At 43.3% G+C, this 25554-nt stretch overlaps 2 protein-coding genes across 5 annotated transcripts in view; one reads left to right on the top strand and one right to left on the bottom strand.

Annotated features, from left to right (window-relative positions):
- TP53BP1 (tumor protein p53 binding protein 1) overlaps positions 1 to 18162 on the top strand; it is an 87087-nt gene extending 68925 nt beyond the window's left edge. For both annotated transcript variants that reach the window (XM_008016850.3, XM_008016848.3), the window contains 10 exons: positions 3216 to 3487; positions 4167 to 4316; positions 4615 to 5045; positions 8923 to 9114; positions 9534 to 9749; positions 12004 to 12219; positions 15617 to 15711; positions 16263 to 16462; positions 17282 to 17427; positions 17806 to 18162. In XM_008016850.3, the coding sequence (XP_008015041.1) occupies positions 3216 to 3487; positions 4167 to 4316; positions 4615 to 5045; positions 8923 to 9114; positions 9534 to 9749; positions 12004 to 12219; positions 15617 to 15711; positions 16263 to 16462; positions 17282 to 17427; positions 17806 to 17993 (2106 nt within the window). In that variant the 3' untranslated portion in view covers positions 17994 to 18162. The remainder of the gene's footprint in view (positions 1 to 3215; positions 3488 to 4166; positions 4317 to 4614; positions 5046 to 8922; positions 9115 to 9533; positions 9750 to 12003; positions 12220 to 15616; positions 15712 to 16262; positions 16463 to 17281; positions 17428 to 17805) is intronic.
- Positions 15591 to 25554, bottom strand: part of TUBGCP4 (tubulin gamma complex component 4) — a 37821-nt gene continuing 27857 nt past the window's right edge. For 2 of the 3 annotated variants that reach the window (XM_008016862.3, XM_008016863.3), the window contains exons 14-18: positions 24583 to 24760; positions 23498 to 23632; positions 21581 to 21697; positions 20827 to 20966; positions 15591 to 20173 (exon numbers count right to left, since the gene is read on the bottom strand). In XM_008016862.3, the coding sequence (XP_008015053.1) occupies positions 20161 to 20173; positions 20827 to 20966; positions 21581 to 21697; positions 23498 to 23632; positions 24583 to 24760 (583 nt within the window). In that variant the 3' untranslated portion in view covers positions 15591 to 20160. The remainder of the gene's footprint in view (positions 20174 to 20826; positions 20967 to 21580; positions 21698 to 23497; positions 23633 to 24582; positions 24761 to 25554) is intronic. The other variant, XM_008016864.3, reaches the window with a different exon arrangement.

Genomic DNA, 25554 nt, shown 5'->3' with positions numbered 1-25554 from the left:
GCTACGGTGCTAGGCCCATTTAATATTTTATATGGTGCTTTCTAAAGTATATTTCTGGAAACAGCAGGCCTCTTAGACAGTTTGATGGAAGGAAAAGATTCCATGGTCATAAATAAGTTGGAGAAACACAAAACACTCTCTTAGTCTGTCTTCTGTTGCTATTAAACACCTGAGACTGGGTAATTGATAAATAAAAGAAATGTATTTCTTATGGTCTAGGAGGCTGGGAAGTCCAAGGTCAAGGGGCTACATCTGGCGAGGGCCTTCTTGTTGGAGGGGACTCTGAAGAGTCCCGAGGCATCACAGGGTATCACATTGCCAGGGGCCTTACAAAAGAGAAGCAAATTAGTTTTTGTAACAGACTCACTCTTGTGATAACTAATCCACTCCTGTGATAACTCATTAGTCCATTAGCTCATAATTCCGTTAATCCATGAATGGACTAATCCATTCATGAGGGCAGAGCCCTTATGACTCAGTCATCTCTTAAAGGTCCTACTTCTTGATACTGTTACATTGGGTATTAAATTTCAGCATGTGTTTTGGAGGGGCAGACGTTCAAACCATAGCATGCCATTAATCCCTGTCCCCACTAACATGAAAAATCATGTATTACCATATTAAAAGTTCTAAGAAGTCCTCTAGTAAGGATACCTATTTTATTCTGTTTAACCCAGCACTTCCCAAACTTATTTTTTAAAGCAATACCTGTTTTTTCCCTATGGAAGATAGTTTGGGAAGCACTACCATACTTAAATAATGATAGTGACTAGCATTTATTGAGCATATACTATGTGCCAAGCATTATTCTAAGCATGTTAGTGAATTAACTTATTTAATCCTTAAAGAACTATGCTGTGATAGATCCAGTTATTATTCTCATTTTGCAGATGTGGAAACAGAAGTATATCAAATTAAAATAGGCCACTGAGAATGATGACAGAAGTAGAAATGGGGAAGATAGGCTATGAAGCTAAGGTCTTCATGCGTGAGAGAGGGTGATTTGGAGAATGTTAGTGGATAACAACTAGGGAGGGGGTGAAGATAGTTTTAAGAAAATGGCAAATAGTGGTTTTGAAGGAGAGGAGGTGGGGAAATAGAAATGGTCTGTAAATGGCAGTGGGGAGCAAGGAGGTATCTCATCTCAAAATTCTTGAATGGCGGTGTGCCTGAAAGAAACCAGCCTCTGCTAGAAAGAGCTGTAGGAGATATGAGATGCACTGGGGATATCTAGGATTCATTCATTGAAGGCAGAGAAATGAAGGGAGGATCATAGATTGTTTTGTATCTGTTGAATTTCAGGTGTTTGTGGTAAATCCAAGGGGAAGCCTTTAGTAGAAATTTGTATAAGCTGAATCATTGTATTCTTGGTAGATAAGGATGAGTGTGGTGAGACTGATGAGGGAAAGCATATGAGAGTGAGGAAAGGAATAAAAACAGAGTCCTGGGAAATACTGATTTTAAAGGAACACACAGAGAAAGAGGAACCCAGAGAAGCATAAATAGAAGTAGCCAAAGAGGTAGACCAGAAGAAAGAGAAAAGTGCTTCTGTGGATTTTAGAGGAGGAGAGATTTCCAAGAAGGAGGGATCAGAGATAATTATTTAATCATTTTATAGTATTATGTAAATATATACATATGTGTGTCATTATATACTGTCTCCCCATGGAGATTGTTTTTTTTCGAGGTGGAGTCTCACTCTGTTGTCCAGGCTGGAGTGCAGTGGCACGATCTCCGCTCACTGCAAGCTCCGCCTCCCAGGTTCACAAGTGATTCTCCTGCCTCAGCCTTTTGCGTACCTGGGGACTACAGGAGTGTACCAACATGCCCGGCTATTTTTTTTGTGTTGTTTTAGTAGAGATGGGGTTTCACCATGATGGCCAGACTGGTCTTGAACTCCTGACCTCAGGTGATCCACCTGCCTCTGCCTCCCAAAATGCCTGGATTACAGGCGTGAGCCACCAGGCCTGGCCTCCCAAAAGGAATTCTAAACTCTGTGAGGGAAGGATCTATCTTATCCGTTTCCATATCCCCTCTGGCAATTAACATAATATTGCGTAAACACTCTAGACTAGGAAGGCAGATGTGTCATACTCATGCTATAATTTCTCTGTGCTGTGCCCATGGTGGACACTGGTGATTGGTCTTAGAATCTTTTCCCACTAAGTCTGGGATTTAGCCTCCAGAAGACTTCTTAAAACTGAGCACCAGGCAACTACTACCAATTCATCAAAGTAGGCATCTGAGATAAAGCCAGTTTGACTTTCTTGTAATCTATAGATACTTACAACCTTTTTGTCCTTCATTTTTCCAAATGGTAATACTATTTTAGCCTTTTTTTTTTCTTTTGAGACAGGGTCTCATGCTATCGCCTAGGCTGGAGTGCAGTGGCATGATCCCGGCTCACTGCAGCCTTGACTTCCAAGCTTAAACGATCCTCCCACCTCAGACTTCTGAGTAGCTGGGACTACAGGTGTGCACTCCCACACCTGGCTAATAGTTTTATTTTCATATGGAGACCGGTTCTCACTATGTTGCTTAGGGTGGTCTCAAACACCTGGACTCAAGCAATCCTCCTGCCGTGGCCTCCCAAAGTGCTGGGATTACAGGTGTGAGCCACCACACCTGACCCCTTTTAGCCTATTTTTGCATATACTTTTCTATTGCCTTGATCAGTTATTGAAAGGTAATGCGAAATAACTAATGTTAAAACATGTAATGCTGTCCACTGTTAATGAAGTACCTAGAAGGGCTCCTGACCACTCGTGTTCTCCTCTCACCTGCCTACCTCCTTGCCTGTCTTCTCTAAGATAAGAATTTACCTCTGTCTTCTCGGTTAGAATGCTTGCTGGTAGCCAGAGGTTGTGAACTTATCCAGTAAAAAGATAAACTCTTTCTTACCAATATAGTACCATCTTTATATTTTATTGAGATACAATATAGTTCCATTAGAATGAACAATTCTTCTGAGAATCACCTGGGGGAGAAAAAAAAAGAAAAAAAAAGAACAGATCCTAAACGTTCAGTGGCTTTTGAAAATTTTATGTAACCACTGCTCAAAACAGATACAGAACATTCCCATTATTCCAGAAAGTCTCCTCCTGATTCTCACCTTTTTGAATTACTTTGTGCCATCTGTAGGATTTTCCAACCATCATATTAGCATTGTGTTATTATGGCATCTTTTATCTTCTGTATCTATTTTTTCCTTGCAGGAGACTGAAGAGCCAATTGTAGAGTGTCAGGAGTGTGAAACTGAAGTTTCCCCTTCACAGACTGGGGGCTCCTCAGGTGACCTGGGGGATATCAGCTCCTTCTCCTCCAAGGCATCCAGCTTACACCGCACATCAAGTGGGACAAGTCTCTCAGCTATGCACAGCAGTGGCAGCTCAGGGAAAGGAGCCGGACCACTCAAAGGGAAAACCAGCGGGACAGAACCCGCAGATTTTGCCTTACCCAGCTCCCGAGGAGGCCCAGGAAAACTGAGGTGCAGACAGGGTCTCCAGAGAGAGAGAACCACAGCAGGGGCAGGGTTGCTGACATTTTAATATCACAGGAAAAGGGGAGTAATGGGAAATCCCCCATCCTCCATTAAAGATAAATCAACTTCCCCTCCTCACTGTTGGCCCTCTTCCTGTTTTGGGTTTGCATGGGAAGTAGGGTGGAGCCTTGTGGCAGGTAGATTTCAGTGGCAAAGCAGCCCCTGAGAAAATGTAGGTAACAGGGGAGGGGACTTTCGGGAATTTATCATCTGGTGGGCACATGCTCCTACCACAGCCTTTTTTGATTTAGCTGGGAGTACAGGAAGTTTGGGATAATAGCCCCAACTTAATATATCCCCTAGCTTTTTGTTATTCTTTGCAGGTGTCCAGAGCCTAAAGTAGAGGAGAAGGCATAGCAGAAATGGGGTGTGCTGTTTTTGCGGCAGCAGTAGGAAGCTTTGTCAGAGGGAATAGACTTACATGAAGGAGAATGTCCTTTACTTGTTATCCCACGCTCCCCACTCCCTGGATGAGATTTGGTGGTGGGTGTGTGAACCAGCTTCCTGCTGCCCCGAAGGCTCAGCACATGTAGGCCTGTCATGTAGTCTGAGGGCCACGGGGAGACTTTGTGAAGAAAAGATTCAGTAGCAGGTGCTATCAGACTAACTTGTCTTCATTCTCTAGTCCTAGAAAAGGGGTCAGTCAGACAGGGACGCCAGTGTGTGAGGAGGATGGTGATGCAGGCCTTGGCATCAGACAGGGAGGGAAGGCTCCAGTCACGCCTCGTGGGCGCGGGCGAAGGGGCCGCCCACCTTCTCGGACCACTGGAACCAGGTACCTGGGTAGTGTGAGATATACTTAGTCTATTACTTGTTCAGAAAAAAGGGGAATAGAGAGAAGAGAGGGGAGTAGAGAGTTTGTGGGGTATCAGGAGGGAGAAGAGGGGCCCATAGTGACTGGGAAGTGGGTAGGGATCAGAGCGAGGCCACAGAGAGACCAGGCTTGTGCCTGTGATGGGGTTTTCAAAGAATGGGCTAAGGAGACCCATGGACAAAGGAGTGGGAAAATTAGTAGATATGTACTTCTGTGTTCTTGTTCTCACCGGCTTCTCCTATCCCTTATCTCTCTTTAGAGAAACAGCTGTGCCTGGCCCCTTGGGCATAGAGGACATTTCACCTAACTTGTCACCAGATGATAAATCCTTCAGCCGTGTCGTGCCCCGAGTGCCAGACTCCACCAGACGAACAGATGTGGGTGCTGGTGCTTTGCGTCGTAGCGACTCTCCAGAAATTCCTTTCCAGGCTGCTGCTGGCCCTTCTGATGGCTTAGATGCCTCCTCTCCAGGGAACAGCTTTGTAGGGCTCCGTGTTGTAGCCAAGTGGTCATCCAATGGCTACTTTTACTCTGGGAAAATCACGCGAGATGTCGGAGCTGGGAAGTACAAATTGCTCTTTGATGATGGGTACGAATGTGATGTGTTGGGCAAAGACATTCTATTGTGTGACCCCATTCCGCTGGACACTGAAGTGACGGCCCTCTCGGAGGATGAGTATTTCAGTGCAGGTAATGAAAGAAGCAGAGTTTGTAGAAATTTTTTTGTGCCTTGGGGCAATACTCTGTTATGTTAGTAATTACCAAGACATTACTTGGTACTTTTCTGGGGTCTCTAAAGTCATAAATTTCATTCCTACAAAATTGGTTACTCTTGCCACTGACTTTTCTGTTTGTTCATTTGTTTTTGAATAAACTTATTTTGGAATATTTTAGATGATTTACAGAAAATTTGCGAAGTACAGAGTACTGCTAGTAGAGTTCCCGTATAACCCTCATCCAGCTTTCCCTATTCTTGACATCTGGTGTTAGCATGGGACATTTGTCAAAACTAAAAATCCAACCTTGGTTTATTACTGTTAACAAAACTTTAGACTTTATTTGGATTTCACTAGCTTTTCCATAATGTTCTTTTTCTCTTCAGCATCCAACATTGCATTTAGTCATTATATATCCTTTGGTCTGCTCTGATTTGTGGCAATTTCTCAGTCTTTTGTTTTTCATGACCTTTTTGTTTTTCATGACAGTTTTGGGGAGTCTTGGTCAGGTATTTTGTAGAATGTCCCTCAATTTGGGTTTGTCTCATATTTTCTCATTAGACTGGAGTTATGGGATATTTTAAAAAGATTGCCACATAGATGGCTGGGTCTGGTAGCTCGTGCCTGTAATTCCAGCACTTTGGGAGGCCAAAGCAGGGGGATCACTTGAGGCCAGGAGTTTGAGACCAGCCTGAAACATAGTGAGACCCTGTCTCTGAAAGAAAAAAAAAAAAAAGGAACATAAATTAGCTGGGCATGGTGGCACATGCTTGTAGTCCTAGCTACTCAGGAGGATGAGGCAGGCGGATTGCTTAAGCTCAGGAGTTTGAGTCCACAGTGAGCTATGATCATGACACTGCACTCCAGCCTGGGAAACAGAGTGAGACCCTGTCTCTTAAAAAAAAGATGCCATAGAGGTGAAATGTCCTTCTCATGTTATCAGGAACTGGGAAGGTTTGTGATAATGATGATATATCCACATGACAGACATCACCGATGATGTTAATCTTCATCACTGGTTAAAGTTGTATTTGCCAGATTTCTCCACTTTTTTTGGGACAGTCTCACTCACTCTGTTGCCCAGGCTAGAGTGCAGTAGCGCAATCTTGGCTCACTGCGACCTCTAACTTCTGGGTACAAGTGATTCTCCTGCCTCAGTCTCCCGAGTAGCTAGGATTACAGGTGTGCCCCACCACACCTGGCTAATTTTTGTATTTTTAGTAGAGACAGGGTTTTGCCATATTGGCCAGGCTGGTCTCAAACTCCTGAGCTCAGGTGATCTACCTGCCTTGGCCTCCCAAAGTGCTGGGCTTGCAGGCGTGAGCCACCGCACCTGGTCTTCTCCACTTTAAAGTTAGTGTTTTTCCCTTTCCATACTCTCTTCTTTTTTAAAGCTTAACTACCTGCTTTGATTGGAGCCCAGCAAGTGAGTATGGCTGATATATTGAGATATTTTTGCTTAGGGAGAAGTTTTTAGTGCTGTGTCTGTATGCCTGCACATCTACCACTTATTCTCTGGTTTGAAGAACGGTGCCTTTGTATTTTTGAAGTAGGTAATATTGGTGATAGTGAGAGGTTTATGCTTGTTGTTATTGCTTCATGTGCTAGTTCTTTGAATATACTGTCTCCTTTCTAAAATAATTTAAAGATACCTATTTGTGTTGAATTTGTCATTTAAAAACATCTTTCTGAGGACTTTTTGAACACGGATTGGGATATAATGGGAAAAATGGCTTTCTTTTCTTTTTTTTTTTTTGAGACACAGTTTCACCCTGCCTCCTAGGCTGGAGTGCAGTGGCGTGATCTCGGCTCACCGCAACCTCTGCCTCCCGGGTTCAAGTGATTCTTGTGCTTCAGCCTCCCGAGTAGCTGGGATTACAGGCACGCACCACCACCTGGTGGTATGTAAAAGTAGCACCACCTGGCTACTTTTTTGTATGTTTTTAGTAGAGATGGGGTTTTGCCACACTGGCCAGGCTGGTCTTGAACTCCCAACCTCAACTTAACTGCCTGCCTCAGCCTCCCAAAGTGCTGGGATTACAGATATAAGCCACCATGCCCGGCCAAAAAATGGCTTTTTTTTTTTTTTTTTTTTTTTTTAAGACAGAGCCTTGCTCTTATCCCCCAGGCTGGAGTGCAATGGCACGATCTCGGCTCACTGCAACCTCCGCCTCTGGGGTACAAGTGATTCAGCCTCCCAAGTAGCTGCGATTACAGGTGCCTGACACAACACCTGGTTAATTTTTGTATTTTTAGTAGAGAAGGGGTTTCATCATGTTGGTCAGGCTGGTCTTGAACTCCTGACCTCAAGCAATCCACCCGCCTCCGCCTCCCAAAGTGCTGGGATTATAGTAGTGAGCCACTGATCCCGGCCGGAAAAATGGCTTTCTATTGGAGTCCATCCAGGCTTCTCTTGTATTTGGAATCCTCTGAGTAATTGTTGTTTGCCCCTTTGTTCATTATTAAATGGGCCACTTCACCTTCTAGTTCTGGATAACACTGTTAGCTATATATGGGATCAGTTGGGAGTAGCACATGGATTGGGGTCTTTTACTGTGACTCATTGTATCAAATGCATTCCTTCTTCTTTTAGGTGTAGAGCTACTCTGAGGGGTTCATATTTGGCCTTTTAAAGACAAAATTCTGTAACAAGAGTGAACTGTGGTGTCAAGGTGTGGGGATTCTGTGTCCCATTTCTTGAGGCTGTTTACTAATGTCAACACTAGACTGCTTCTAGTTCTAGTAACTCTTCATTAGTGTGAAGTATATTGTTGGCCTTGGGCTTCTTTGTGTTTTTGAGGGAGACTTTGTGACTTAGTTTGGGGATAGAGATTTAAGCGAGGAGATGAACAAGTAAGGGAAAAGGGAGTGATTCCACAGGATAGATAGAGAACCAAGGCTTGCTTTCTCTGTATTTTTTTCTTGGGTCGGGTAGGCTCTGGGTTTCTTTTAGCTTGTCATTCAAGCATAGGCTAATGGGTGAGAAGCAATTGGACCTTTCCATATAGGAATGAAAAAGTATTCATAGTATTGCCTTGTTTTTGTTTATGTGTGTGGGGGTGTGTGTGTATGTGTATCTATAGCTGTAGTATGTGTGTGTGTTGTAAATTGTTTATTCATTAATAGGAAGAAGTGTTCTTTTTCACAGGATTAGTAATGGGTCCTATCCAAGATCACACAGCTTGGTGGCAGCAGAATTAGGCCTAAGCTCAGGTCTCCTGAATTCTAGCTTAGTTTCCTGTTACATCCCACATTTTGTTCCTTCTAACATAAAGGCCTTATCATCAGGTTTTGAATCAGAGCAGGAAAGTAAATAATAGAGAGGAAGATTAGGTAGGAGAGGCAGGATCTGTTTCTTCCTTTCTTTGCTCTCTATCTCTAATTTTGCTACACACACAGACAAAAAACACACACATGCTGTCTCTCTTAGAATGATGTCATTTTTCACCTACAGCTTCACTCAAGAGTTACCACTCAGCCTCCCAGGGAACCAAGAAGGAAAGGTTTAGAAGTTGTAATGGAATTGTTAGGAAACCACATGCCATTTCACTTCATGGAAATCATTTGAACCACCGGCAATCCATAATGGCTGTCTTTGGGAAGTTTTATTTTATAACTAAAGGATACCTTCTGTCAAGAAACTTTCCTTGTCCTAATCCCAGTGTAGTAGCTACATATATCCTAAGTGTTACTGATTGGGATTGACAAGTGGAATTTTGTTAAGTCCTAACTTCAGTCCACTGTTGGATCTCTCAGTTCCCTGACTCAGACCTGCTTTGCAGAGCCCTTGTGAGAGGGTGCTGAGGAGCCTAAGACAACAGCAAGCTGCTTTTATGCTTTCTGCCCCCCAGGAGTGGTGAAAGGACATAGGAAGGAGTCTGGGGAACTGTACTACAGCATTGAAAAAGAAGGCCAAAGAAAGTGGTATAAGCGAATGGCTGTCATCCTGTCCTTGGAGCAAGGAAACAGACTGAGAGAGCAGTATGGGCTTGGCCCCTATGAGGCAGTAACACCTCTCACAAAGGCAGCAGATATCAGCTTAGGTAAGACCTTTGCTTCCTGAACAGCTGCTTTTGGGCTTCTGTTCTGCTTACAGTGGGAGGGGGAGTTTCTGAACCTGTCAGTAATGTTTCCCTAACTTTTATTATTCCTGTGTGTGGCTTATCAGATGGTGATGAGCTGTCATTTTCTAGAGCTACTGCCTTATCTGTTTCCTTCTTAGTACCGAACAGAAAGTCCTTAGGGTTTTTCTGGCCTCCTCAGTTCTACAGGGGACTAAACACATTTCAGTCATGGCAAAGACTAGATCAAAAAATATTATGGCCTTAAAAAGAAGCTGCTTGGCCTCGTGGGAAGTGGGGGAAGGAACACTGTGGTAGCTGAATCAGGGTCTGCCCAGCTTCTCAGAGTTCAGGACCTCATACCATAGAATTTGACCAACCTTTGGCTTATCCTGCCATAGACAATTTGGTGGAAGGGAAGCGGAAACGGCGCAGTAACGTCAGCTCCCCAGCCACCCCTACTGCCTCCAGTAGCAGCAGCACAACCCCTACCCGAAAGATCACAGAAAGTCCTCGTGCCTCCATGGGAGTTCTCTCAGGCAAAAGAAAACTTACCACTTCTGAAGAGGAACGGTCCCCTGCCAAGCGAGGTCGCAAGTCTGCCACCGTAAAACCTGGTAAGTGCTCCTTTTTGCCTCATTCTTCCTTCATACCATGGCAGAATGCAGGGCCAGCTTCTGGAAAACCGGAGCTTAATATGTGGCAGTGGCCCTTCTCTCCTGTTACAAAGTTGGGGTCCTGCCCAAGCCCACAGGTGATATTCAGGGATAGCTCACTGTATCCCTCCTCCCCCATCCTCTGCAGACTCTAGTGCCGATAGATAGGAAGGCCAGAATTAGCCGAGTGTGGTGGTGGGTGCCTGTAATCCCAGCTACTGGGGAGGCTGAGGTAGGAGAAGCGCTTGAACCCAGGAAGGTGGAGGTTGCAGTGAGCTGAAATTGCACCATTGCACTCCAGCCTGGGCAACAGGAGTGAAACTCTGTCTCCAGAAAAAAAAAAACAAAACCAGGACTTGATCACACCATTCTTTGACTACTATATGGGTTCTAGGAGGGAAAGGAGAAGTATTGAAATGTAAGCAGATTCAAAATAGGTGTAATTTCTCTTTGCCTGCACCACCATCTTCCTGGAAATTCTGCTCTCCTCTCTCTTGTGCTTGGGCCCTCTAGCTTTCTCAGACTTCCTATTGAAAGGTCATGGCTGGGCGCGGTGGCTCCCGCCTGTAGTCCCAGCACTTTGGGAGGCCGAGGTTGGGGGATCACTTGAGGTCAGGAGTTCAAGACCAGCCTGGCTAACATGGCAAAACCCTGTCTCTGCTAAAAATACAAAAAAAATTAGCTGGGCGTAGTGGCACATGCCTGTAATTCCAGCTACTCAGGAAGCTAAGGCAGTAGAATCACTTGAACCCGGGAGGCGGAGGTTGCAGTGGGCCAAGATCACGCCACGGCACTCCATCCTAGGTGACAGAGTGAGACTCCATCTCAAAAAGAAAAAAGATCATATCTCAATGTGCTCTTCCTTCTTCCCATTATCCCCGAAACAACCACTTTCCAGTCCCTAGCATTCAATAATTAAGAAAGGAGTTCATTTCATCTGTTGTTCATTGAGTCCCTACTATGACCCAGGCCCAGCTGCTATGGGTTCAGGAGATTACAGAGGTAAAATCAGTCTATTCCCTTGGAACTTTCTCAGGCTAGCAAACTGATGAAACTCCATTGATTGTTACATTGTCCTGGCACCAGAGCTCTTTTATTTCCTAAGTATTTGAATTGTGTCATCTCCTTATCTACCCAACTGCTGCTGTGTTTCAGGGTATTTAAAAACAATAACAATAATCTTTATTGAATATTTACTGTATGAGGCATAGCGCTCAGTGCTTCACACATACTACCTCACATATAATCCCTATGAAGTATAGGTGCTAGAATGAGTTTTCCAGTTGAAGACTCTGAGGCACAGAAAAGTTGGCTAACTTTCCCAAGATGACAAAGTAAGTCAGGATTCAAACTTTGTTGGTCTTCACTTCTAATTCCAGCCTCGTTCATATAACATCATATTGCCTCTGAGACTGTTTTCTTGCTCCTGATTTTATTTTAGGGAGGCATGCATGACCTGTCTGTCATCTTAGCCTCCTAATGAACCTACGATTCAGCTTCTCCAGGTCAGGTATCTGTTTTGTTTCTCAAGGACTTATTGGGGCACTCTTGGCATGGGTGTTCTGGCTGGCTGGTTCACTTACTTACCCAGGTGTTGAAAACTAATTCAGTTGAGGCAGGCTATTTTCATGTGGCACCATCTATGTGTAAAAACACTTTATTACCAAGTATTCTCTGCACCATTCTGGTGAAGGTCAGCGATGGGGTGGGACGGTCTATCTGCAAGGAGCATTTCTTGGTAATAAAAAAGTGTTGGTTTTTTTTTTTTCCCAAAGGCTGCTTCAAAATATCTCATATCCTGGGGGAAATCAGAGCACGGGACAGAGAAAGTGGGCTGAAGATTTCCAAACATTTTTCACTCTCAACTACTATTTCTTTGTATTAGAACCACCTCTTCCTTCAGATGACCTCAGAAGTATTTGGTGTGGCTATATGAAAACAATGCTTGGTTAATTTTCATTTATGAAAACACTGTATACATTATGACTGTAAAATTTAAATATGTAAATTTGTTTGTTGTAAATTTCATCCTAGGCTGTTGGTCATTTAGAATGGTTGGCCATTGGAATGGTCTTTGGTTTCTGGCTCAGATAAGTTCATCAGGACATTGCCTACCCATCAGGTCATGCTTGGTGCTGGGGCCTTCTGGTGCTAAGGCTTTTGCCGAGGCAATGGTGTATATCCCCCTAGTAACTGTGCTCCCTGTCCTTCCCAGGTGCAGTGGGGGCAGGAGAGTTTGTGAGCCCCTGTGAGAGTGGAGACAACACCGGTGAACCCTCTGCCCTGGAAGAGCAGAGAGGGCCTTTGCCTCTGAACAAGACCTTGTTTCTGGGCTATGCATTCCTCCTTACCATGGCCACAACCAGTGACAAGTTGGCCAGCCGCTCCAAACTGTCAGATGGTCCTACAGGAAGCAGTGAGGAAGAAGAGGGTAAGACCTTAGGAAGCCCTGGGAACTCTGACATATAGGCACTTCTTTCTTTTCTAGTCACTTATGAGCTGGTGGTCCCCCTGCTGTATGTAGAGGAGGCAAGGCAAGTAGCAGCTGGGATCTTGGTCATAGAAATTACTCTGTATCCTGCTTTTTAACAGTTTATAGACTGTTTTCACAAAATTCCTCTCAGTGAGTGGTTCCTGAAAACAATCCTGTGAGGCAGATGGGAGATAGATCTTATCTGTTTTATGGATGAGGAAACAAGTTTGGAGAGGTTAAAGGTTAAATAACTTTTTTGGTTTTTTTTGTCCACAATAGTGACAAATTTGGGACTAGAGCTCTGTCATTTTAGCCTACTGCAGCCATCCAAGTCAGTCGGGTCTGAATGCCCTGCCATTTTCCCCATTTGTGTTCTTTGGGCATCTGCTAGAGCAAACCCACGTGGAGGGTAAGGTTCATTCTCCTGAGGTCTGAGACTGGGACTTTGGGGTGCCCGGTTCCTCAGGGTGATTGCAAAGAAACAGCTTCCAGGCCTTTTCAACTCTTGTACCTCTCTTTAACCTTAAATTAAATCTGTACATTGCATTTATTTCTGTTGTCTGTTTTTGAGTGAAGGCTGCAGTGGGGAGAAGTCTGAAAAATGTGTGATCTAGGAGAGGGAATGAGCAGATATAAATGTATACACTATAAATAAGTGACTGACAGTAGTATCTAAATGTGTCTGTCAAGGCTAAAGGTCCAGATGGAATGATGTTATACAAGTTAGAGTTCTGACTAATGTTGTCTTGCAAGAGGGAATTGAATTAGGCAAGATGGTTATCATAAAATAGCACCGCTGGAGATCTGTGAGGGTTGGCATTTCAGGTACGTGGATGACTCTTTCCTAATTAACCAAAACTGTGTCTCACTGCCTGCAGCCATGTGTAGATATGTACAAGGACATGGAAAGGATGATCAGGGAGTTGCAATTCAGGTGTATGCTATTAGGAAGGTGCACAGAGAGTTGTTGAGTAGACAGGCTCTGGTGTGGGAGAGTTGGGCTGTGGGAGCGAGTAGATGTGGTGTGGTGGGATTTCAAGGTTAAGTGTGTGCAACACCTAGCTTGTCAAACTGTCAGATAGGCACAGTGGGAATAAGGTATTTGAAGAGTTTCCTGGACAGGACTAATTAGGAGTCTTTTGAGGATTCTGCATAGAGGCATGTCATGGCATTAAAACAGTGGTCATGGTCATGGTTTTTTTCTTTCCCCCCCTTATACAATATTGCTGGACTCGAAACCAGGACTTCACAAGGCAGCTCTATAGATGTTTTGTCTGTTGCTTGGTTCAGCGTAATCAAGAAAGCTGACTGGTATGAGATGCAGGCTGTCCAGTTTCATTAAAATGTGTGTGCCTATGTGAGATGTAATAAACTCTACTCATAAAAATAAAATGAAGCATTTGGACAGTGTTTTTGAAGGGATCTCCAGGTGTCTGATAGAAAGTGTGGTTATGGTGAATGTGTCTTTATGTTGGCGCCCAACAGTACCAGAATCCTTGATATTTTCAGTGTATGAGAATGCTTAGGGGTTTCTCAATCTCAAGAAGGAGGAAGACATCTAATACTAAAACAATCCTCTGCAGAATTATAGTTTTTAAGAAACTGTTTGGTAGGTGTTACAGATAAATGGGAATTCGTAGACACCAGCTTATAACAGAAGCTCAGTAAAATATTTAAATCCATCTTAGGAGATGTATTTATTAATGAGTTTGGTACCTAATCTCATTGAGTGGCACACCATCAGAGATCCTTCAGACACAGGGATTGACCCTGGAATTGGGTTTATTTAGTACCTTCATACTTGATTTAGATGGCAGGATTAACAATCTATTCATTTTAGCATCTGGCTGGGCAGGGCACTCATACCTCAAAAATGAAGAAATTGGAACCCAGACTACTCAAGAAAAATTAGAGAAACACACTGCCTAGACAGGGTAATACTTCATTAGACAAATGCAAGGAAATATAATTAAGGATTAAAATCTAAATAGACCCATCCTGGATTAAGCAGACATAAAGTAGAAGTCTTGAGAAAAATGCAGGACTGTGCGGGGTGCCGGCAGTGACTCAGCAGTAGAATCTTGGTGCGAAGATTGTGACGTGCTATATTGAGACAAAGCTGAGAAACAGCTCTGCTATATTCTGAGTTTCTTATAACCATGTAGAGTTTCTGTTTTGGGATTTCTGTTTGAGAAGAATGTGGAGAATGCTGAATCAAGAAAAGATAATAAAAGTGAATAGGTTGGCTAGTCAGAACTAAGTGGAGATGGAGACCGCTGACACGGGGCCTCAGCACTGCCTGGGCTGCTCCAGCAGGCAGCGAGGGCACTGAAGGGGAAGCCGTCTCCACAAGGGATCTGCTGTAGGTTTTACCACTGGGTGTGAAGGGGAAGGGGACTGGTACTGGTATTGAACCTTACGCATTGGATTGGGTTGGGTTTTAAAATTTGTGATAAAAATTTCAGTTAATTAGAACTTAATTTCCCAAAACTCCTAATTAACTAAAATCTCTAATGTCTTGCTTTTCTTTTCTTTTTTTTTTTTTAATGTGTTATTTATATATGAGAGGAGCAGATGACAAGAAAACAAGCTCAAATTAGATATTTGGTCAAAAGAAGCAATTTCTAATTGCCTAGGGTCATTACAGCTTCAGCCTCATCTCTCATATCTTCTACTTCACCCTCAAGACTATAGAGCAGTCATTGGTGTTCAGTGTCCTGAGGTACTTCAAGATCATCAAAGGTAGATAGTTTTCAATAAAAAGGTTGAAACAGGATTTTCTAACCTTCACTTAATCCGTTAAAATTTTAAAACCATATTTCATTGACCATTCTGGTTTATCAAAGTTTTAGTGTACAACGGGGTAAAAAGGCTGATGCAGTGGGAATATGAAGGGTTTATTATAAAGTGTTCATCAGCTATTCATCTCCACAGAAGGTAGAACTAGAGGAAATGGGGTTTAGTTTTCAACAGATTTAGGATAGACACAAAGGGAACTTCCTGATGGTAAGGGTTATTCAAGTTGGAATATGTCACTGTGGGAAATGGTTGTGCGCCCATCCCTGTGAACAGTCCGGTGCAGGAACCTTGGATGTTTTTAGGTCTAGGATCTACCTCCAGTCCTCATCTTCCCAATTCCTCCTGCTCTTGTCCCTTCTTTTGGCAGCATTTTAAAGGCCTCAAGACAGATCTCTTTCTGACCCATGGGGAAGCCCTTGGCCTGTCTTTGGGGACACACTGCTGTGGCTGCTGTGGATAGATAGCTGGGGAGTGAAAAGGGGGCAGTAAGAAGCAGGTATAAGGTAGCAAGTAAGAAAACCACTCAGTAATTATTATCTTATTTTTTTTAATGTAGAATTTTTAGAAATTCCTCCTTTCAACAAGCAGTATACAGAATCCCAGCTTCGAGCAGGGGCTGGCTATATCCTTGAAGATTTCAATGAAGCCCAGGTGAGGAGTTTCTTTGTGTAACCTAATATAGTGGCAATGAGAAGAGCCAACTTGCTGTGTGAGAAGAGGCCTGAGAGGGGTTGGGGAACCTGGATAAAGTAGCCAGAGATTTCAGGAACCGAGAAACTGCCAAAATGTCGTTGCATGAAATATAATTTTTGTTGTGTATAGGGAAGAGAGGTTAGGACCTTGGGTTAGTTAATGGCTCTGGTTCTGTTGCTGGGACAAAAGAAGATTGATATTTATGTTTAGTAGTAGAAACCCCTATTAGGGTTGCTGATTCTTAGCCTGAAAGGCTGAGTTCATAGGTCTTGTTTGTCCCTTGAGGATTTAGGTCCTCAGAATGCTGCAGGTGAGGCAGAGAGAACATCTATGGAAATCGTTTGGGCCTTCAGTGAGAAGAGTGGCCTTGGGCAGAAGGATAGACTAAATCACACGTTGGGTAGTAGTTGGGAGTCTTCAGATCTGCTCTTCATGGCTCACTATGGCTGCTGCTTAGGAGCTTTCCACAGAAGTCACCAAACCCATTGGCTCTGCTTCTTGTCTTCCAGTGTAACACAGCTTACCAGTGTCTTCTAATTGCGGATCAGCATTGTCGAACCCGGAAGTACTTCCTGTGCCTTGCCAGTGGGATTCCTTGTGTGTCTCATGTCTGGGTCCATGATAGTTGCCATGCCAACCAGCTCCAGAACTACCGTAATTATCTGTTGCCAGCTGGGTACAGCCTTGAGGAGCAAAGAATTCTGGACTGGTAAGTATTTGAAAGCCCATCCAGAATTGTATAGACAGGAAGATAGCAAGCTTTGGAGGGAAGAGAATCTAGGTGAGAGAGTAAAGCTTTCTAGAAATTGGAATGTCTGTAGGATAAATTTGAGTGGGTTTGAAATGACTTCAGGAGTTTAGTTTATTTCCATAGGTTACATTGGCTAGGAACCTTTTGGAAATGTGTGAAGATTTGTATATAGGGTCAATATTCTCAACCTGTAAAGTTAGAGAACTAAGTTTTAAGCAAACATTAAAAATATATAGGCTCAGGAGCATGATTCAGATTATTCTCAGCCCCAGAACAAACATGGAATCAGAAAGCCAGGATTGCAAGGAATACAGGTCATTCACAGAAAGAAGGAAGAGAAGGGGGACCCTAATATAGGGCTTAGCTTTTTGAGATGAAGTCTTGCTCTGTCACCTAGGCTGGGGTACAGTGGCACAATGATGACTTACTGCAGGCTCAACCTCCCAGGCTGAAGTGATCCTCTTACCTCAGCCTCCCAAGCTGCTGGGACTACAGGCACTCGCCACCATACCCAGCTAATTTGTTATTTTTTGTAGAGATGGGGTCTCGCCATATTGCCTAGGCTGGTCTCGAACTCCCGGGCCCAAGAGATCCAACCACCACAGCTTCCCAAAGTGCTGGGATTACAGGCTTGAAACACTATGCCTGATGGGGCACTTAGTTTTGGAAGCATTCAGATGTACGAGTCCCTTTGCAGAAAGGCGGTTTGTTGGATATTACTTGTCATGCTAAGGTCCTTTCCAGTTACATAGGGCTATCTCTCTCCCTCCTTCCTAGGCAACCCCGTGAAAATCCTTTCCAGAATCTGAAGGTACTCTTGGTATCAGACCAACAGCAGAACTTCCTGGAGCTCTGGTCTGAGATCCTCATGACTGGAGGGGCAGCCTCTGTGAAGCAGCACCATTCAAGTGCCCATAACAAAGGTACCTGAGTGTGTGTGTGTGTGTGTGTGTGTATCTTTGTTCGAGAGATCTCCTTAGACCTCTAGGTGTCAGGCCTTGTGGTCCAAGGCTCAGGCCTAATAGGTTGACCGTATCCATGTTTCTTAGAGAAGAAAAGTACCACCTTCAAGAGGTGAGTCAACATAAATGAAGCACTGGGCATATATTTGTTAAATATTTCTACAAGGTCAGCACATAGTGATTATACCTCTACTTTTGGTCATGATCAGCAGTGTGTTTGACGTAATAGGGCTTTGGTTTGTGCAGAGTGGGATGTATTGGTTAGAATCAAATCTCTCTTTGTAATGGAGGGCTAAATTGAGTGTACTTTCCTTCTTCACTTTCACTTGCTCCTTTCAGATATTGCTTTAGGGGTATTTGATGTGGTGGTGACAGACCCCTCTTGCCCAGCCTCGGTGCTGAAATGTGCTGAAGCATTGCAGCTGCCTGTCGTGTCACAAGAATGGGTGATCCAGTGCCTCATTGTTGGGGAGAGAATTGGATTCAAGCAGCATCCAAAATATAAACACGATTATGTTTCTCACTAAAGATACTTGGTCTTACTGGTTTTATTCCCTGCTATCGTGGAGATTGTGTTTTAACCAGGTTTTAAATGTGTCTTGTGTGTAACTGGATTCCTTGCATGGATCTTGTATATAGTTTTATTTGCTGAACTTTTATGATAAAATAAATGTTGAATCTCTTTGGTTGTAGTAACTGGGATTTCGTCATCTGTTTCTTTGAGCTTAATCTCAGAACAAATGACAAGACAAACATAGTACTTTATCAAGGTTTTCAATAGGCTTATTCACTTTAGGAGGACAGCTAGCCAAGGAAATTGCAAAGTTAAGAGTGAACTTGATTCTGTGGCATCATTCCCAAAAGGTTATTCCAGGGTGTCTAAAATGCTATGCTTGCAAAAACTCAGTTTGAAGTAGGTGAAGACCCAGATTAACAGTTGTGCCAAAAGTGGAGCGGAATTGGGCACAGCTCTGTTTCCTGACAGTTTTAAGAAAGACCTCATGCGCTCTCTCTTTAGAGGTGAGCTCACTAACAGCTGACCTGTTAATTCCCCCACTTAAGAGCTAAAGGGAGAATAAAAGGACCAACTGTCATGAAGGGACAGTGACCATAAGCTTGATGGAATGACTTTCCGGAAGATACACATGAGCAGCACAAGTGAGAACACTTGGAAATGTTACAAGTTCTAGTCAAAGACCCAATATTATTATTATTGTCACAATGGCTGGAAGCTGTTCCTTCCCTTCCTCTGGCATCACTGATCCCCGTTCATGGCTTCTCATTCTCTAAAGCAGGGATCAAGTTTTTTTCTGTAAAGGGCCAAAGAGTAAATATTTCAGGCTTTGTGGGCCATTTGATCCATCACAACTACTCACCTTTGCTGTGAGGGCATGAAAGCAACCATAGACAATGAGTAAACAAATGGGCATGGCTGTGTTTCAGTAAAACTGTATTTACAAAAACAGGCGGCAGGCCATAGTTTGCCAACTCCTGCTCTAGAGATAGCAGTGGAAAGGGTGATCTTTACTTGATAATAGAAGGGAATAAGGTTGTCAGAGCTTCCCTGTGTGTTTAGATGTAGTGATGAAGACCAGATTCAGTGACTATAAACTGATGCCAGAACACTGCATTCTTTTTCAGTTTGGAGGGCATTGTTCAATGAATATTTATTTTTACTCACACTGATATGAACATTGATTACCAGTGATGGCTGGGCCATATTAAGATAACTTCAACCCCTATGGCTTGTGTAAGATGGGTAATTGGGCCTGCGGTCTTCACTATTTAAAAATCTAACAACTTGATCTCAGTTTTTTCCTAAAGACCTTTTTATTGGAGAATTTTTTTTTTTTTTTTTTTTTTTAGACAGAATTTCGCTCTTGTTGCCCAGGTTGGAGTGCAACTGCACGATCTCAGCTCACTGCAACCTCTACCTCCCAGGTTCAAGCGATTCTCCTGTCTCAGCCCCCTGAGTAGCTGAGATTATAGGCACATGCTGCCACACCTGGCTAATTTTTGTATTTTTAGTAGGGTCGGGGTTTCATCATATTGGTCAGGCTGGTCTCGAACTCCTGACTTCAGGTGATCCACCTGCCTTGGCCTCCCACAGTGCTGGGATTACAGGCGTGAGCCACCGTGCCTGGCCTAAGAAATACTTTAAATATATTTTCATTAGCTAGAATTGCCCAATCTGTGTAGGTATAAACTACTTGGCATAGGGAGAGAGAAAGCCTATCTTACCTGTTGCTTTCTTACTTGCTGGTAACATCCAGCAGTTAGCCTATTTATAAACATAATTACTTTTTCACATATGAACCATAAAATATTTAACTTTCTGCTCTATATTGTTTGTTTACTGCTGTATCTCCCATAGCTTGAACAGTACCAAGGCATGTACAGTAGGTGCTCAATAAATGACTATTGAATAAACGAACATATCCAACAAATGTTCTCAGTGTAAAGGATCAGAGATACCACATGTTCTCCTTGATGGGACAGGCCTTTCCACATGGGAATGATGGGAAGGATTTGTACTCCTGGATGTTCAGTAACTGCTTCCAGGAGAAAAGGTAGAGTCCTATCACTAGGCCACAGACACTTATTTGTGTTTGGCTAGAATGGGATGTTTGTTTTGAATCTTCTGGTACAAACTTGGGAACGTGGCTGTTATTTCAGTTTATGAGCCATAACTTTTCACATCCCGAAACTACAAAAGAGAAAAAGAGCCTTATTAAGTATCATGCTTTCCCAAGACTGCCTTCAAAGAAATATGAATCAGGACACCCTGTGGTCTAAATAATGTCGTCTTAAAACAAGAGTTTCTTTTGACTCTTCTGCTAAAATAGCTTAGAAAAAAGTCTACTTGCAGACATTTTAGAGAGAGAAAGGACAATAAAGTGATTTTCTGAATGGGAATGACAGAGCTCTGGGAAGCCAGCTACCACTGAATCTCACTTAAAGTTTAGAGTTAGAAGGGGTGGTCCCCTCCTTTCACCGATGTGGAAGCTAGGGACCAGCAAGGCAGGGTGCCCACGGCTGCACAGCTAGTTCATATCAGAATTGGGAATGGAAGGCACACTGCCTCCCAGCATAGCAATACATAACCTAGCAAAGGACTTAACACCTATCTGACTGTCAGGTTTTTTAGTATTTTATGGTGATCATGATGACTTCTACTAGAAAATAATCTTCATTAAAATTATTAAAGATGGTCACACCTCTATCTCTAAGCCTTGTTTATATAAAATGAGGGTATTTGGACTATATGATGGCTAAAGTCTTCTTCCAGCTCTAGAATTCTGCAACTCATTAAAAAGTCACCCACAAAAGTCTACTGAGTTACCCAAGGGTTGCTCCTACCTGCCCAGAGTTCCACCAGCCTGGGTATAGTATTTGTTATAATCTAGTCGTAACAGTAGTTGAGCCAAATCTGAGTTGATCTGATGATTCCGAACACTGGAGAGAATCTTGAATAGGAGTGAAGACTGGCGGCTAAAGCCCTGCAGAGAGAAGGACTCAGCTGTCATTTCCACTTCAGCTCACCAACTCTCCATATGGAGGATGGGGGCGGAGGGAGGAGTTTCTTGGAAAAGCCTTGCTCAAAATTCTACAGAACCGCCTGGCCTTCCCACATTCCTATTTCTATTAGTTCTTAAAATGACTTGTACCAAATCCATACATGCATGACTTCCTATGAAAGTACTCTTTCACCAGTAGGAATTTAGTAGCTGGTTTCCAGTTAATGTACTTTGTCAAGTACTGGGGTTGGGGAGAACCCGTTTTGATTACAAGCAGATAATTATCTCAGTGAGATAGGGGTTAGTTCAAGGAAGTAAGGAGGGGTAGGATGTGAGGAAGTTAGAACAAAGCCAATGCTTATTTGATGGGCTGAATAAACTATTCAGGACTGAACTATTTTTGAGCACTGTGAGGTGGCACAGTAATTACCTGATTCAAAATCAACTCATACCAACATTTTTATCTTTATATCTTATTTCTGTACGTGTGTGTATTGAGGAAATGCTTTACTGACTCAGAGGAAAGATCATGAATTCTCCATTGACAAAACCACCTCTGTCCTTTCGGCAAGGCTGCATACTTCAGGCAGACGCACCTTCACGAGAATGCTCAGCTGGGCGGCTCCACGCTCATCCAGTGGGCCTAGGTTCTGACTGACCAGCGAACAAAAACTGTGACAGAGATCTAGGATTTCATTCAGGCAGTGAAACACCTACCCAGGAAACAGAGTTGGCATTAGGAAAAGAAGGAAGGTACGTCCATGAAATTAAAGATTTGGGAGAGCAGTCTGATTAATAGCTGACCTCCCAAATCTGAGAGGATAGACACTGTCACTTGCAAGGCCTGCCAGCCCCTCAGACATACAATATGTGTAAAACAAACGCATCCTTTCTTGCGTACGCGAGTATTACTCTCTCAGCCCTGCACCAAACCTCCATTCTAGCCACATTTAACTCTTCATTTCTTAGACCCGCAGAGTGTGTTCCTGCCTCTGAGCTGTGAGTGTTGTTCCCTTTGCCTGGGATGCTCTTCTTTTTAACACCAGTTCAAGTCCCACTCTCTCAGTGAAGCACTCCCTTCCCCACTATAGCCTTTAGTGAACCCCGTTTCTTGCTTCTTTATTATCTGTACTGTTGTCCACTTGGCAATTGTTCAGGCCTCTGTGTTGTTAATGATTTCTGTATGTATATATATGTCTTGTTTTTCCAACTAGATTGTGAGCTCCTTAAGGGCAGAGCCATGAATTATACCTCTTTGTATCCCCAGTGCCTTGCATACAGTAAGCACTCAATAAATATTTAATGATGATGACCTGCTCTGATACTCGGCTTTTCCCTATGGATACATCTATGTCACATAAGGACAGCATCGACCCATCACAGTAGTTCTTGGTTGTTTTCAACCAGCCCTCTGAAGTGGCATTTATTAATATATATCTTACTCTTCCTGGGCAGCAGAAATAGCCCTAAACACCAGAACATTTTTAAAAGTCTGTAACGGCTGTGCTGTAGCACACTGAGGAATAACAACCAGCTCATGTCAGAGAGGAGGCATGACCGTTCCATTAGAAACTACCAGAGATCATTTCAATCTTCCTGTTCTTTATCCTGGAATTGAAACTAGCTTGTGAGCTTTAAAAAAAATTGGTAGCTGGGTCCCACTGTTTTAGGGATTCTAATTTAAGTGCTCTGTCATCTGGATTTTTTTAAAGGGTCCCCATGATTCCAATGTGCAGCCAAAGTTGAGAATGACTGCCACGAAGGAGACATACATGTATTTACAGAAACACACACATCGAGAGAGAAACACTACTCTAGTTGTCTATGAAAACTTTCAAATGACTCATCCATCTTGGTCCAAAAGATTTCTAAGAAGGTGAACTCTATATGCTTTTCACTGATTTTTCTGTATTGTCAGCAAGGATTTTGAGTTTCTTTAACTCCTGAGGGTTTAAGCACATAATTCTTTCATCTGTAGCTGCTCACCACACTCCATATTTCAGAAATTCAAAGACATCTTAGGTCCCGTTTTAACATGCCTTTTTAGTTTTGCTTTACACATTCTTCCCCCCCCACCCCATCCCCAAAGACAGAATCTTGCTCTGTTGCCCAGGCTGGAGTGCAGTGGAACGATCTCGGCTCACTGCAACCTCCGCCTCCCGGGTCCAAGCAATTCTCCTGCCTCAGCCTCCCAAGTAGTTGGGATTACAGGTGACTGCCACGACACCTGGCTATTTTTTTCTTTTTGTATTTTTAGTAGAGACAGGGTTTCACCATGTTGGCCAGGCCGGTCTTGAACTCCTGACCTTGTGATCCGCCCACCTCGGCCTCCCAAAGTGCTGGGATTACAGGCATAAGCCACCATGCCCGGCCGCTTTATACATTCTTAAAAAATGTTTTAAAATGGACTTGAATAATTGCTTAATGATGGTTTCATATCCTGTCAACTCAAAGTGCCTAAGGGAATGGTCAGTGCTAGAAGCAGTCCGAGGAAACCAATGCGCCTTACTTACAGGTTTCAATAGGATAAAGGATTGAGCCAGCAAATTGCTCAGGAAGTGGTCATGAGCCAATCGGATGCTTTCAAAGTCTCGGGTAGAATTGATTTGATGAAGCAGCTGGGAGAACTGAGACTCCAACACATCTACCTGATAGACATTACACAAAAAATTTAGCACCTTGAATATTCTAAGCACTCAAAGACATTAAGATGCCTGACAGACTGAAATGAAAATGCTTTGCCCCCACTCATCTTCCTTCTAAGTCACATTAAGGCTGACCAAAGACACCTTTATATTGCCCAGCCTTGTAGGAAGTTATTTGCATAATTCTAAAACCCCTCCCTCCAATGTCCTGGCTGACCACTCTCCCCTGCCCCATCCTTTTATCTTTTCCTTTTTTTTTTTTTGAGATGGAGTCTTGCTCTGTCGCCTAGGCTGGAGTGCAATGGTGTGATCTCGGCTCACTGCAACCTCCACCTCCCAGGTTCAAGCAATTCTTCTACCTCAGCCTCCCAGGTAGCTGGGACTACAGGTACGCGCCACCACGCTCGGCTCATTTTTTTGTATTTTTAGTAGAGATGGCGTTTCACCATGCTAGCCAGGCTGGTCTCAAACTCCTGACCTCAAGTGATCCGCCCACCTTAGCCTCCCAAAGTGCTGAGATTACAGACGTGAGCCACCACACCTGGCTGAAGCCAGGAGTTTGACACCAGCCTGGGCAACAAAGTGAGACTCCACCTCTACAAAAAATTTTAAAAACCAGCTGGGTGCAGTGGCATGTACCTATAGTCACAGCTACTTGAGAGGCTGAGGCAGGGGGATCACTTGAGTCCAGGAGCTTGAGGCTTCAGTGAGCTATCACTGTACCACTGCACTCCAGCCTGGGAAACAGAGAAAGACCCTGTCTCTAAAAAATAATAAAATAAAATAAAATGCTTTTTTATTTTAAGAAACATGCTTAATGATATAACTCCTGAATTTTCTCAAACCCCACCAATTTTATCAAATACAAACTTAGAGTCCCTATTCAATACTCCCTGCCAACCTGCTAGACATTTTTCCATACCCCTTCCTTCTACTCATCTCTCAGCACAGACCTGGAGATAGTACTGAAGATTATCCACCAAAAATGCCATGTGATTTCTTAGGCGCCACTTGATCGCATCAGTCTGGTTGGACTTGAGGTGCTTGCGCTGCATTTGTAGGGCCCAGCAGTGCTGCAGCTCAGCTTGTACCCGGCGTACGCTCAGTAAGTACTTGAAAACAACATTGTACCTAGGACAGAAACAACAGGATATTCGAGATAAAAATTTCACCCTGTGACAGGCTCTAGGACTTTGTGCCACCCACTCCTCTCACAAAAAGGCAGTAAGGAAAGAATGGCTAGAGATGTAGACAAATAAAATTTATTTATACAATGGAATATTATATAGCAGTCAAATGAATGAACTCCAGCTACACAACAAGATGAGACCCCATCTCTGCATTTTTTAGATAACTTGGGAAATTTCAATGTGGACTGGATATTAGATTATAAGGGACTACTGTTAATTTTTCTGGCTGTGATAATGGCATTGTAGTTCTGTTGAAATATGCCTTTTTGAATGGTTGACTCATGTTGCTTCTCATATTCAAAAATACGATTTTTGAATGAAAAACGTAAATCGCAAAAGATTACAGATAGCCTTTTTTATAATTCTTAAAGCAGGCCAGGGGTGTTGGCTCATACCTGTAATCCTGGCACTTTGGGAGGCTGAGGCAGGAGAATTGCTTAAGCCCAGGAGTTCAAGACCAGCCTGAGCAACATAGTAAGACACCATCTCTACTAACAATTTAAAACATTAGCCAGGTGTGGTGGTGCCCACCTATAGTCCCAGCTACTTGGGAAGCTGAGGCAGGAAGATCGCTCAAACCCAGGGGTCAAGGCTGCAGTGTGCTGCCTGGGCAACACAGCAAGACCCTGTCTCAAAAAAAATAGTGTATTAAGAATCAAGGATTATGATGAATCTGATTCTCTGTCCCTGAGCCCAAAGAAAGTAAAATAGCTTCCCTCTAAAATAGACTCCTGC

Source organism: Chlorocebus sabaeus, chromosome 26, assembly GCF_047675955.1.
Source record: "Chlorocebus sabaeus isolate Y175 chromosome 26, mChlSab1.0.hap1, whole genome shotgun sequence".
Classification (NCBI taxonomy): Eukaryota; Metazoa; Chordata; class Mammalia; order Primates; family Cercopithecidae; genus Chlorocebus; species Chlorocebus sabaeus.
The sequence above is the reverse complement of the archived record's forward strand: the minus strand, read 5'-3'. Positions and strand labels throughout refer to the sequence as shown.